The sequence below is a fragment of the Aspergillus tubingensis genome, assembly GCF_013340325.1.
Source record: "Aspergillus tubingensis WU-2223L DNA, scaffold_11, whole genome shotgun sequence".
NCBI lineage: Eukaryota > Fungi > Ascomycota > Eurotiomycetes > Eurotiales > Aspergillaceae > Aspergillus > Aspergillus tubingensis.
Window position 1 is genome coordinate 1,718,440 of NW_023336285.1, and position 14,410 is coordinate 1,732,849.

The following is a 14,410-nucleotide window of genomic DNA, read 5'->3' on the forward strand; positions in this document are numbered from 1 at the left end:
GATAGTTAGTTAATTCTACGATTGAGTCAATCGGGGGTTTGTTATATTTAGGTATGAATGCCGTTAGTATTATTGCGATTTTCTCTACGGTGTACGGAGTAGAAAGTATATATTTTCTAGAACTTAGTATCTGATGATGTACTATGCTAACGCGTTGTGGTTGTGTTTATTGTGAAGGCAACTAGTTCCTTACTTACTACCGAGTAAATAGTATGCGGTGGGAGTAAGTAATCTCGCTTCTAGTATTCGTACTTTGTACATATCCTCACTCGACTCATCCTAACGTAAATCGCTTTCTCGCATAAGCGATTCTATTATTTCACTATCATAAACAACTATCCTTTTCAGCTGAGCTACCAGTCAAGACGTCTAGCCTAGCCTCGTGGCTTGTTTTGACAGCTGCATGGCGGAGAAGGTTTCCCTTAACTCCAACTAACTGACAATAAAAATAGGCATCGTTAACGGAAACTCTCCTCCGCCACTATGTTCAATAGACAGCATCCACTGGATCCATTGTGGCAAAATACGGCCCCAGACCCAGAATGCTTTCTAGTACGGATAGATGTCAAAAGGTTGGTGATCCTTCCGTTAACTACGTAGTCGGGGTCCCATAAGTATGATGGTGGTACCTTTGGGGGTCTATCCGTTGTTTCATTCAGGGAAAGACATGTTGAGGAATTAGCTTCCGGGTGTCCTCCCGTCGTAACCGCTACTAGTCAATTTCTTTCTTTGCCTTAGGATTTATTATTCTGTTCTGCCTCCTGTCGTAAGGGGGACGGTAGTCGTCTAGGTAAGGGGGAGAGGGGATGCCACGATGTCTCCAACTGTCGGGCAAGGCCTGGACTGGGCGATGAAGATCGCGCCCCCGACTACTGGAAAAATTTTCAACGCACTGTCATAGGTGGGAGACAACTAAGCAGTTGAAGTGTCTGCTTTGTAACGGGGTAAGTGCTTCCGGAGGAGCAGATCCATGCATCATCAATCGAAGCGACTAGACTACTACCTTATTCAGTCGGATAAGGCAAGTCCGTTATGATATATGCAGTTTTAGTCCCGCAAGGCACTCGCTTCAGGAGAGACATTATTCATCGGACATGCCGACACTATTGCTTGACGTCTGGGGCGCGGCGCTGCAGATCTCTGTGCTTTATCACGACCGTCCCGAGTTTCCGTCAAAGACTGTGCACACCCACACACTAGGCACGGCGGCGGGTGACACCGCCTCATGTGCACTCGGCGCTAAAAAGAAAAAATTCTTTGGTGCCAGAGTCTCGGGGTTTGAAGGCGCCCATGCTTGCTGTCATAGGCTTGTGAACGGGGCAAATCGCATCCTAGCCCATGGGCTTAGCCACATGGACTATCCCAAAGCAGGTTGCAATTCACCCACTTAGCTCGGGCCCATCGTGTGCCCCAGCCACATACTCATCGGGCGTCAGGCACACGGGGTCCATCTCGGGGACCGTCAGGACGGTCCTGTTTTTTTTTTCTTCTGTTTTGTTTTTCTTTCAGTGGACTCGGTATGGTATAGTAAATAGCTGCATGCAGGTTGACATGCCGAGTCATGTTTGTGGGTATCGGAGTGCTGAGTTGCGGTCCTGTCGAGCCCTAATGGGCACAATGCGCTGGTCATTGCCGCTCATTCTCATGCGGGGGGTAGCCGTTCTACGTAGTTCTGTGTGGTGGTCAACCCCTCAGGTCTTTCCGATCTCGCTCTGCCACCTGGAGGAGGCAGGTACCTACCTACATGATGCATAGAGAGAATAAGGCATAATAGGAAGACATGATAGGCAGCTCATGATGGATACATGTGATGTACCAATCCCGTATCTTCATTGCGCATCGTGATTGACCGAAAATGCATCACCCTAAGCAGGGGTGCGCAAATCAGAGAGGAATGAATGGAAAAATGGCTGTCTCGGAACGAATGCGGAGCATCCAATGACCGTCAAAAGTAAGGACCCTCCCTAACCGTAGTAGCGGAACAGAAGTGCGAGCCAGAATGGGGGCCACTATCTCTGCTGGAGTGGGTGGGAAGCAGTCGTCGACTCAAGGGTCCGGACCTGGAAAAAATTTCTGAATTGCTTCCTCGCGCCTGTCGCAGGACCTCCTGATTCCGGAGAAGGCTTCCGACCTACTGGAGAAGGAGAGGGCTAGAACTCCAACTAAGACAATACAAGTTTGTGGTGGGGATTAAGCAGTATGATGGATTGCATCGCGCACACTGCCAGGCCTGTAGTCGACCACTTCAGGAAGACATGCCCGGTCGGAACCTAATCTGGCGAATGCCCCGAGCGACTATTAAGTCAGTGCATTTGATCAGCGACTGACCCAAGATCTTGTCCCGCGGGATCTGGCTTAGTGTCGATTCAAATTGATTATTACCCGGATCTCCGAGTGAGCGAGTGTCTTTGCGCTCAAATTTGAGCCAGTTCTGGTCTTGCCGGATACGCGGTATCTACAGTTTGGTATGGTAACCATGCATCCATCCGTGGATTCGCCGTGATCGACAACAAAGTCCCCAAGGGTATGGTGCAACCGTCAAGTGGCTGCCATGTCCGTGGATGATCATGGGTCGCAGAGATCGGTCCCTCCTCTGCATGACTCCAAGCAGAATCCGGAAGGACCTGATGAAAGTAGTATGTAGATGACATCCGCCCAGATAGGTAGTCAGTTGTGATGTCCAACAGCATCCATTCCCCTCTCTATCCAAGGCAGTCCAACCCTCGTGTAACCTCGAGTGAAGCAGGTGAAAAACCGAGTAGCTCTTCACCAAGTTCATTGGCTCCTCTAGCCGGATAAGTGAGTAATAATAAAACCTTGATTAGCTTCCAGGTGCAACTTGTCTGTATGGCGAGTGTTACATGGGTTTCGCGTGTGCAGGTTTCACCTTAATACAAATGCCCAGAGTGAACAAACAATGATCAATCAATCACTCACATCTGGGTAAACTTTCCGTGACTGCGAGGGGAAGTAACACGTCGTGTCTCTCTTTCTCTCTCTCTGTGCCCGACCTCCCAAGCCAGGGACTCGATTTTCGACATATCCTGACTGGGTAACACCGAGGGGAAAGCTAGTTGTCAGATGATGACCAGGTTCGTCGACACTGATCGACACAAGTTTGCTAGGATGAGAGGGGGTCAGTGAGGAGTTATTGGCTCATGTCTGGTCTGTGCATACGACTCCTGCTGGGTGTTTGGACGACATGAGTGAATCGCGGGGTCTTCTGCCATGCATGAAGAGCGATGGTCGCCGAAAGGATCCCGAATACAAGGCCATTCTCTCGTCCTCTCACACCCCCCTTGTCTGGCACCGATGGCTTACTGAGCGGCTTGCAGATATCGACCTTAGCTGCAGAAAGTGCGAAGCCATGTAAGCCATCCCAGATCGACATGACACCAGTCTCGTCGAAGGAACAGAGCGATCGGAAGGATGCTATGGATATTAGCAGACGGCAATGGCGGTACATCCCAAGAATTCATGATTCGTGACAGCTCCACTGGCGACAGCAGAGACAGGGCCAGGAACAGACCAGCAGGGAGTTGACCCGACAACTTGTCACAAGGAGGGGTAACCATACCCACAGCCAGCAGAATCACGATCCAGAACCCAACTTGAAGTTCCTTCCTCTGAATATTGTTATTGTTCGTAATTTCCAGGATCGACGCAGGGGGAATCCGTGTGTCAGCCAGCGTGTGGAATCCACGTACTGCCTCGAGTATGACCCGACTCCTGATTAGTTTCAGTCTATAGACCTGGAGGTTAAGTCAGTGACTGGTTGCATATTCCCAGGATAACTCGTATCGGAGGACGGATATCCGATTAGTGCCCCCTGGCACAGAAAATATGGAGGGAGAGCAAGTGCGTAATGTGGAGAGAGTCAGTCATCCAAAGGAAGGTCTGGGCCAGACAGCCAGACCACCCATCTCCTCCATCCTCCCCGACCCAAAAAAACACACACCCAGAAGATTGAGTGGAGCAAAAATCCATCCAAAGTACAAAGTACGAAGTAACTTAGTCCTCTGTTCATTAATCAATCAGGCACCTCATCTCAACCTCAACCCCGACACGAAATACTACATTGTAAGACCTCCACGTACCTAACCTTCCCAAAGCGGTATATAGTCGTGCCAATCAGCAAGAAGAATCTCGCTTATGCACTTTCGCACTTAAGTAATTAATTACCAATTTAGTTAGTTCTCCTAGTTAGGTATCTAGTATTATTTAGTGAATTCCCAAAAAATCTGTTAGCTGTCAATCATAATTCCTAAACGATGCAGGTTAATATATTCAAGCAATATAGATTGATTAAGTGGCCCATCCAAGGTGCACCATTAGGGTCGTGAATTCGCCATGCCAAGTACTACGCTAATTTCTTTCCCCGGCCTCCCCGGGACCGTAGTACGGGCACTAGATCTACTAGTTCGCATGCCGAGAAGCTACTTACTCACCTTTTCTCCCCCCCTTGGACTGGGACACTGGAGATTGGTCGTGGATTTCCGTTGGTCCTTCCTTTATGGCCCCCCAGGATAGGGGGGTTGACTGGTGAGGGGATGTAGACTAAGTAATAATGGACGGAGGGAAGTCGTCAGGGGAACTGGAGTATCATAGTACCATGGATCTGTCTGTCTATCTATCTGGCTAGTCAGGTCTGAATGATAGGTGAATAGTCACCACCTTACTCAGTACTACTTAGTCATTTAATATACCGGGGTCTTCCCGTGCGAGCAAGGGTCAGGGGTGATTTGGAATAACTAGCAGGTAGGCCGACACAACCCCCATGAAATGCTCGTTTATTTAATCTACTTAGCTTGATTGACATACATTGTTGCCGACAAGACTAGTTATCCACAACACCCGGGCGCTTATCAATCCGTGGGTGTACGGAGAAGTAGGAAGAAAAAGAGAGAAGAGGAAACAGTAAATCAGTACAGACCCGTTATCATTCCTACTGCCCGAAAAAAAAAAAAAACAATAGAGTAAAACTAGTAGCTGGTAGCTTCCCAACGGCTTGATAAACAGGATTGATGCAAGCGCTTACTTCTGGTCCGTAAGGTTTCCACGCGAGTGTCCGATGCTCGGGACGGAGAAAAAAAAAGAAAAAAGAAAAAGAAAAGAAAACCAGGTAAGAGTAAGAAGTTACGATGGCTTTCACCATCCCTGGTCATCCCCCAAAATAGCAGTCCTATGGAAGCATCGAATTTGTTTCAAGTTGGTTTCATGGGCGGCAAGAATGTTGTTCTGGAAGCCTTTTTCCTGATCTCCTACTGGCGACCGCAGGGAAAGACAGTGCCAGGGGTTAGAATCCCAGCGCTTATGTTTGGGCGAATGCAAGCGCCAGCACACAAAGTAGTGCATGCAGCTAAGTAGGACTAGTCCCAACAACATAAAAATATCCACAAAGCGCTGACATTGCTCGACACTTGCTAATCAATTAGCTGCTGTCTATCTATAGTCTAGCAATGTCTAACTAGCATCAGACAGTCGGGCGCTTGTTTGGGACTGCGACAGAATCTCCTGGGTATTTTAGTGCGCCGCCACGAGACGAGGCCAAGGAAGATATTAATGGAATCCTTTGTGTTACTTACTTTACTCGACCAAGCACGATGGCGGGCGAGGGATGCTTCCTTGCATCCCACGCAACGCCGAGATAATTCAGACATTCGTAAAATTTGGGGCCAAAATTCTAGCCATCCCATAGTTAATCCACAATAATGGTCCATCAGTTATCTGTCGTCGCGACAACAACGATGGGGCGCCCCCTGGAAACATTGGCACCTGCCAGCTGGGACCCGACACAAACTGACATGCGAAACAGTCTCTCTAAAAAGTGGGGTGCAGTGGAGACTCGGCCACGATCCGTCGGAACGCCATGATGGATGTGTCACTTCCGTATCCAAAGTGTACTATACCAGCCAGACTGCGTCCAGGATCATTGATATTTAGAGAATCGGCTTCTAAACTTAGTTCTGCGCCTTTGAAAAGACCAGAGACTTCTTGTTTAGGATGGCGTACTTTACAGGCGCACAGTGTTGTTCTAATTCTGTATGCCTGCAGCAGCATCCGGAGATATCGGATGCTGTGGATAAGATAGTGGTCTAGTAGTACTGAGTGTTAGCCGTGTTGGTCCTATTGTGCTTCGTGATTGGTGTGGCTCATGTGAGCGCTTAAGACACTTTACTTGACGGGGAGCGTAGCATCCTAAGAATAGCCCACTCCAGGTCTTTTCATCACCAAATAATGTGGTCAGGTTGATATCTTTCAATTAGTGGCCGGGCGATCATTTCCTCGATGAGTCGAATACCAATCATTTCCCCTTAGCGATAGAAGAAATTTCCCTTTCGTACTTGTGTGTTTTGAGTCTGACACATGGAAGCAGGGATTTAAGTATTTCCTCCGCTGAGTTGACATTCTGGGCGCACCCGAAATAAGGCTTAGCGAACCCCTCATTGTCAATCCTTGGGAATGTCTGGGATTACCTGTCACCTTAAGGTTTTGATGATCAGGGATGTTCCTTGAATGGCAGTTTGGCACGAAAATGTTCCAGACTGTTTTCGCCGACTACTTGTGCTGGTATAATTGTTTTGAGCTAGCTGCAAGATACTGAAATAAGAAATAAGCCGTTGGTGTCAGCAAGACAGAAAAAAAAAAGAGTGGGCGATGGCCTTTCCCTGCCGCACCGAGAGAGCGTCTCCAGAATAAGGGACCGTCAGCATGGTAAAGTTTTGAAATCTCATCTGGATCAATTAAGTTACACGCATCAGCATATTGACGTGGTCTGCCACGTGCGGATACATTGGGTGGAATTCGGGCGTCGTATTACCCTCGTGTACGGAAAGGCTCAGTACGTGAAGCCCCTGAGTGCACGTCCATGTCAGCTTCATTGTAATTCCTGAGTAAAGCGTGATTACTTGTCATCTGTCGACGCTCCAAAAGAAATGGAGCTCGCTTTTCTGTTTCAAGCAAATGGTGTCCCTCCTCACACATAAGGCCATATAATAAGTTGTGGGTCAGTTCAGATTATTAGGATTTTGGAGGCACACAACCGGAGTAAGATTCCCTACCCATATTATTACTGTAGGGAATTGATAGAGCCCAGACCAGTAGTGCATGCTAGTACCCAAGGTTAGGTAGAAGTCACAGGATTCTGGAACATCTAGAATACCCTGTCAGCACATCAGTGAAACGAAGCCACAATATTGGGACTTCCAGAAAAGTGAGGGGTGGAAGAGAAAGGAGGAAAAGGAAGCAAAACATGCCCCACCAGAGAGGCATCTGTCGCTGTGCAACAATATTGGGGCTGGTTATCAACACATTCTAGAATTCCGTGACGTGGTGCACTGTGTTACTTCATATTATCGTAGTGGAATAGTTTTTACCGCGACCAGCCACGGAGCTGATCCGTCGCACATAGATGAGCCAAACTTAGCAACATTGCTCCGGGAACCTCGTCGCCAAAATTTTTCGGCTATCGGTCAGTTCTACCATGTGCGACGACATTCTGACTGAGACGAGACAACATGTGGATAACCTATGACATAGGGAGAGAGCCACATTACAGGATGGATGCCACAGCGCGACCCGAGGGAGCGGTGAAAGAGAGGAGCAGAGTGCTGCGCCTCACTTCGATCAGTCCTCATCGCGGCATTAGCGCACGGGGATCTTCCAATGGAAAGTGCGGTAAGATCCGCCCGGTGACACGCGATGAAAAAGTATTAACTATTAAGATGTGGCTCAACCAAACATGTGGCGCTAAGGTCGGGTCGGGAACTCCGTCCTCACCGACTTAGCGTCTCTTCTTCTTGCGCCCCCCTTCGGAGAAGAGCGTCGGGTGTGTGCGTTCGTCACTGGTTTTCAAATTCTTCGAACCCAACCGCTTGCATTCTACATCTGCATACTGCGCCAAACCCGCTTCTGTGGCTTGATGACAAGGGGGATAAAGTCCATTGCCTTGTAGATTGTCAAGTTCGAAGCGTTTTGCAGACCAAGTGTCCCCTAGGCCCACAAAATCTTGTCATTTCGTGTAGATGGCCTCCTTTGTGAAGGACAATCAAAAATGGGAGGGGCTTATTCAAGAAACTTTTCAAATACAAAGTAGTAGTAATAGCCACAGATCGGTTGTTTCTTTGTCCTTTGTTACTCCTGTCATACTCATGTATTGTGATCGTACGGAAGTATGGGAGGGTATGTAACAACACTACTCAGCCTTGCATGAGCCACAGTGGACCCACTCAACCTGGCAGCCACGATGCCATTTTTCTCATGTTTGACTTGCGTTCCATACCGGTTTGATTGAAATGGGAAGAATGAAGCGACAGCTTCGTGGGACTAAGCCAAGGCATGTCATGATCCTTTTGACAGCCATGCTCTCCTACGGTGAACGTGCGATGGACCGTCGTGTGCCCCCAACGTGTTCGGCGTATTTGAGGATGGGACTATTGAAATCTATAATATTCCACATTATAGCAGAGTCGTAGATTGCCCGCCCACACACATTCCTTCTTTCTCTCTCGGGTGGAGGGTGAAAAAAATGTGCGGCTCTGTCTATATCGAAAACCCTAGTCCCGTGTTCGTCCAGTTTGGGCAAGATGATTGTCCTCGCCCGGCGCCCTAAATGAGAATCGTCTTCCCGTCTGGGACAATCTCGGAAGTCTGATTGGATCGAAGAGGGTCCTCGGTCCATGACGCTTCATTTGCCCGTCGTGAGTTACTGACCAATCGTTCCGATCGCTGGAAAATGCACGTTTCTGAAAGGGGTGTTGTGAGGGAGTGGAGCTGAGCTAAGATCGTCAAAAGGACCCATGAGGTCGGCGACTTGAGCGATGGGTGTTCGGAACTGGCGGCCACGGCCCAGATCCAGTTGCTTAGTTTGCTGCTAGTAAGAGTCCTCCACGTCCCTCCTGGATTGAGGACGATCTGAACCACATTGACGGGACGAAGGAAGCGTCCCGCCATAGGAATTTTTTTCGTTTTTTCACAGCTTGAGGAAAAGAATGACAGATCGACCACTGACGGTAGAATTGATTACCCTTAAACTTTCAAAACGTCTGTTTCCTCTGCGGTGTGTGTTAAGTCAATGACACATTCGCTCGTTTGGATTTCTCCTTGAGGATTCGACTAGATACTAAATGGTTGGACGCGCACTACTAAGCGGATAGGTCACCAAGCACTAAAAGTTGCCCAGTCCGTATCCCCGTGATGGTGTAGCCACTAGCCTATAGAACATAGCAATTATCCGCTCGCAGGAGGTCACATCGCCTAGTGAATGGCATTGAGGAGGGGGAAAGAAAATCTTTTTGCCACCATCTTATCAGGAACAATGGCCGTGCCATGATTAGCAGGAATGCGGAGGAAGGGAAATAAACAAATATCCAACCGCTAAAACTGCTACGTAACCGACAAGGTTTGGTAGATAGTCAAATGGACTACCGACAAATTAATGCCAAGTTTTCAACCGAGGATGGGCGTGTGCCACTACGGACTTGCCGATGACACCTGCGGATACGAATGTCAGGAATGCACGGGGTACGGCGACCCCGTAGTAGGCATCCAGGTCTCCAGATCATTATTTCCTAGTATCGTCCTTAGCTTATATTATTCACTTTTAATTTATTACGATCGATCGCGTAGATACTTGGGTTCTAGACACATTCGAAGGGACGTGTTTCATAAATGACTACTACTTATTCAGGAGTAATGTGGTACTTGGTATGATACGGACTCGCGAATTCCCCAGTTCGACAGTACCTTACATGCAGGTGGTGCGAAAGACGAAACCAGACAGAGGCATGGATAAGAAGTATCCAATTAAAAATCCTAGAGACGATGAAAAAAATAGAATAAAATCAAAAAGGTAAAATGGGAGGAGGGGATGCACGGAATTTCGGAAAAGAGCGACTCGATTAAGATTCTGATAGGGCCCAAATTCCAAGGGCGATTGTATGAAATGCTTGCTAGAGGTTAGTAGTTGTGGAGGCTTTGACAAAAGTTTGGGTGGCCGTGGAGTGGATCGCAGATGGGGTTCCCTTATTACCATTTTAGGTAATCATCGGGGAGGACTTGGGTATCGAGCATCTCCGAATAATACTGTATTATTTGGGGTTGTAACGATTACTCCCTACAAGTGTAAGTAGATAAGCACATGCACAATCTGATCAGAAGATTGGTGACTGATTCAGGAAAGAGGGCAAGAAGAAGAAAAATAATGCATTGAACGGACGAATAACTGTTTACAGTATGGTGTAGAGGAAATCGAATGAAAACAACCAAACACAATAATCGACAGATTATTTTCTGATAGAGGATAAGGGAAGAAAAAGTAATGAAAGGTAAAAATGAGCATATGAATCTATCTTTACAATATTATTCGTGAGCAGATCACTTTAAAATGAAAATGACCTAAAGAAAATAAAGAAAAAGGGAAAAAGAAAATCAAAATAGAATAAGGAAAAAGAAAAAGTAGAAAAAAAAAAAATCCCAAGCAACAGAAAGTTATCCTGCAAGTGAACCCTCCGGCTGGCAGTGCAGGAAGGATGATGCATGATGGCTAGTGGTAATACTTATTTTCGTACACTGACCTGACCCGACTAGCAGTACGGCGTATCGAGGTGCTAATAATACCACATACCTGACCTACTCCTACCACTTGGTTTAGGCCCGGTTCACTGCCTGCCCCTGCTCGCCCGGCATCTCCACCTTTGCAGTTCTACTTTGCCTACTAGCAGCGTTACCCCTGTTCCTTTTTTTTTACCCTTTTCTTTTCTTTTCTTTTTATTTTTCAATTTTATTTTAATCCTTTTCTTTTTTTCAGTCCTCCACTCTGGTTAGTTAGTGGTTAGTTAGTGGTCCTTCCCTCCCCACCACCCACCACCCACTAACCATCATCATCACCACCACCACCATCATCATCATCATCGGCATCACTCACACCCACACCCACAACCCACCCCAGTCCGTTTGGAACCGCGCTAAACACTAGGCTCTACTGCTCCCCTGTCGCGATGGTGCACGCAACCCCCCCGCCCCAGTACTATCTAGTCGGGCGATGGGCTCGACTCTTACTTTTTAGTGTGGTTTTTTCTTAGTTCGTCCGTAGTTGGTCAATCCCAGTCCAGTCCACTGAATATCCACTCCGTAAAGTCCTACACTGCGCGACTCATAGGGCCAGCAATCATATAACATTTATCTATGCTTTTACTCCCTCCCTTCCCCCTCCATCTGATCTTCCTCTTCCATCCTCATTCCGCATTCCTCTTTCTCCCTCACATACGGGTCGGACCTTGGTGAAGCTGTCAGCGAGACAACTCTCCCATTACCATTACAAAAAGGGAATCCTTACCTACTTTGTTCCTCCTCTTCTACCTCCTCTGCACTGCCCTCTCCTTCTTCCTCAACGCAGTGTCCCACCTACCTTCTTTTATTTTTACCTTTCTAAAGACCCCATTGCTGCGCATCTCATCATCCATCTTCTGCTGCTTGCGGTGTTAAACTTTTGCTGCCTCTTCTGCCTTCTCAGCGCCCCAAGATTCGGATCTGCAAGTGACAACACACTTCGTCGCCTTGCAGTTGGTACATTCAAACCCCGAGCTTTAGACACGTTCTTCGAAAGCTCCCTCTTTTGACCTCTTTGGGAAATTCCCCGAACCTCGTTTGGAGCTTGCTCGTCTCGTCACTACTAGGCTCCCGCTAAATACCAAGACTATCAAGCCATAGTAGGTTCCCCGAGCGGGCCGTTCCCAATCTTTGAACTCAATAACATTCTCTCCCAAGCCCTCGGGTCCAGGGGAGACTTGCCGGACATTATTTCCATGCCATTGATTGAGACATCAGATTGCTAACGCTCATCATCTTGCAGATCGGTTGCATCCCTCCTCTTCTTCTACATTAACCCTCGCATCCTCCCACCTGGAAGCCAAGGAACGAACCAACCACTGCACGGAGCGTGGGCATGCAATCTCACGCAGACAACTCCGACTTCGTACTATTCCCTACCCACTTCACCGGTGACAACAAAATGCTGGCTTTGGATTCGTCCAGACAGCAGCAGCATCCCCCATACTTCCAGTCCTACCCCATGGATCCTAGCACCTTTATCGATCCTCTTGCCTTCCATGTGGACGATCTAGGTTTCAGCCAGACCCACGACCCATCCGGTGTACCGCAGTCCTCCAACTACGGTACGCCGCCTGTCTACTCGGAGTCTTACTCGGACTCCAATAAAGCTGCCGGATTTCCACCCATGCCCGCCACTCCCCCGTCCCTGCCTTATACTTCTGACCACTTCATTCCTGGACTTTCTACTGCGTCTGGTCCCTCGGTTGCAAGCGCCTCCTCCTCCGCCATCGGATCGCCCAATACGGGTTCTGCGCATGTCATCTCGGAAGACTGGGTCCAGACAACGAATGGCTTGGGGCTTCCCACTGCGGTCATGAGTGACTTATTCCCCAATGAGTATTTCGGCAACACACTGGACTCGGAGGGTTTCTATCAGCAAAAATGCCCAGAAAGCTTTGTTGGTGGGTTACAACGTCCGATACACTGTCCTCCGGCCCCTGCTGACCACTAGATTACCTCAGACCCGTCTGTTATCCAGCCAATGCTACAGCAACATCCCATCCACCCACCCACCATCTCATTCCCGGAACAGCCTGATTATGTCGTATCGCAAAGCGCGTTCCTTCCCCAGTCCCCTGACCCTTCCCACCTCCATCCTTCGGAGAGCTACGGTGCGAACCAACCGTTCGCACAGCACCCCAATGTTGTGCCGACTTCTTCCCCTTCCATGGCTCCTGCCCTTCCCCAGTCACGACCACCTTCCTCCTATGACCGGAGGTCATCAGTTTCGTCGGTTCAGTCCCAGCGCTCTCATCCGAGCCCGGCTGCCAGTATCGCAGAGTCCGACGATGACACCAAGGAAAAGGGCCGATGCCCTTTCCCGGAGTGCAGACGTATTTTCAAGGACCTCAAGGCTCATATTCTGACACACCAGTCAGAGAGGCCCGAAAAATGCCCCATCGTCACCTGCGAATACCATATCAAGGGGTTCGCACGCAAGTATGACAAGAACCGCCATACTCTTACTCACTACAAAGGAACGATGGTTTGCGGTTTTTGCCCGGGGTCTGGGTCACCCGCGGAAAAGAGCTTTAACAGGGCGGACGTCTTCAAGCGCCACTTGACATCCGTGCATGGCGTCGAACAGACACCACCCAACTGCCGGAAGAGGAGCCCAGCTGCAGCGGCAAGCAAGGGAGCATCTAACTACAGCCCCGATGCGACCGGCAAGTGCTCAACTTGCTCCGTTACGTTCAGCAACGCCCAGGACTTCTACGAGCATCTAGACGACTGTGTGCTTCGGGTTGTCCAACAGGAAGAGCCCAGCGAAGCCATCAACCAGAAGCTGCTTTCCGAAGTCGATGCGGATGAGGAGGTGCAAAAGACGATGGAGAAACACAACTTGAACGACACGGCTGGCACCGTCGACATATACAATGACGAATATGATGATGACGATGATGACGCTTACGAATATTCGAACCTGCGCTCGGGCAAAGGCTCCCTGAAGAGCACCAAGGGATCAGGGGCGGTGGCCCGTCCTATTCTGGGCGTCAACAACGCTGTCACGAAGGGTTCGTCCAATGCCAATGCTAAGATGCGTGCAACTACATCCAAGCGACGAAACAACCGCGATCGTTACCCCCAGTCCTGGGGTTGCCCTAGCAGCAGCATCAAAACGAAGAAGCGTGTCCTCTGTGTCTTTGATGGACAGCGCCGTCTGTGGAAAGACGAGATGATGCTCGACAATGAGTTCGAAGTCCGCGTCAAGCTTCCGGGTGGTGCAGGGGATGGCACTAACCGCGAGGCTTACGTGACGGACTTGGATGTCGAGACACTGAAGCGTGCGGAGGGTGTTCTCAGTGCCAATGATGAAGAACGCGGCCCTTGGGTCGACAATCAGTCCACCCAGCTCATTGGACAACCGGCTGTTTTGCTGCCTGATACGTACCGGCCGCATGACGCTGAGTCCATGGATATGACCTACTAAGTCCGGAGGATGATAGGACTCCATTTCCATCCATTCCCCCTCTTTTGTTCGATTCTGACTGTCATATTTTGCATATTGTGGGTTTTGCATCTGTGGCATGACGAGAGCGATTTTTTTTGTGTTCGACCAGTTTTACCTTGATACCACCACTCTGCAGATCTTTCTTGTTCTATTGATGGGCACCCATGGAGGCTGCGCCCGTGGTCCTGTAATAATATCCCCTATGTTTACTTCTGGTTTTGGTTATGGATTGGGCGTTTGGGAAACTAAAACGAGACTATCTTGGAATGCAGGTCATATCCTACTTCAAAATGGGAAGGTATATTCTTCAGAATGTAAGATTCGCAATTGAGCAAGCATAGTATATAT

General features: G+C 48.8%; 1 protein-coding gene across 1 annotated transcript; it reads left to right on the forward strand.

Annotated features, from left to right (window-relative positions):
- Window positions 1-12,010: 12,010 nt before the first annotated feature.
- Window positions 12,011-14,041, forward strand: zfpA (putative C2H2 finger domain protein; the record flags this gene model as incomplete). The annotated part of the gene is made up of 2 exons (XM_035505029.1): window positions 12,011-12,512; window positions 12,573-14,041. 2 exons carry the CDS (start codon window positions 12,011-12,013, stop codon window positions 14,039-14,041), a joined length of 1,971 nt encoding a protein of 656 aa, XP_035360922.1.
- Between the last annotated feature and the right edge of the window lie 369 nt (window positions 14,042-14,410).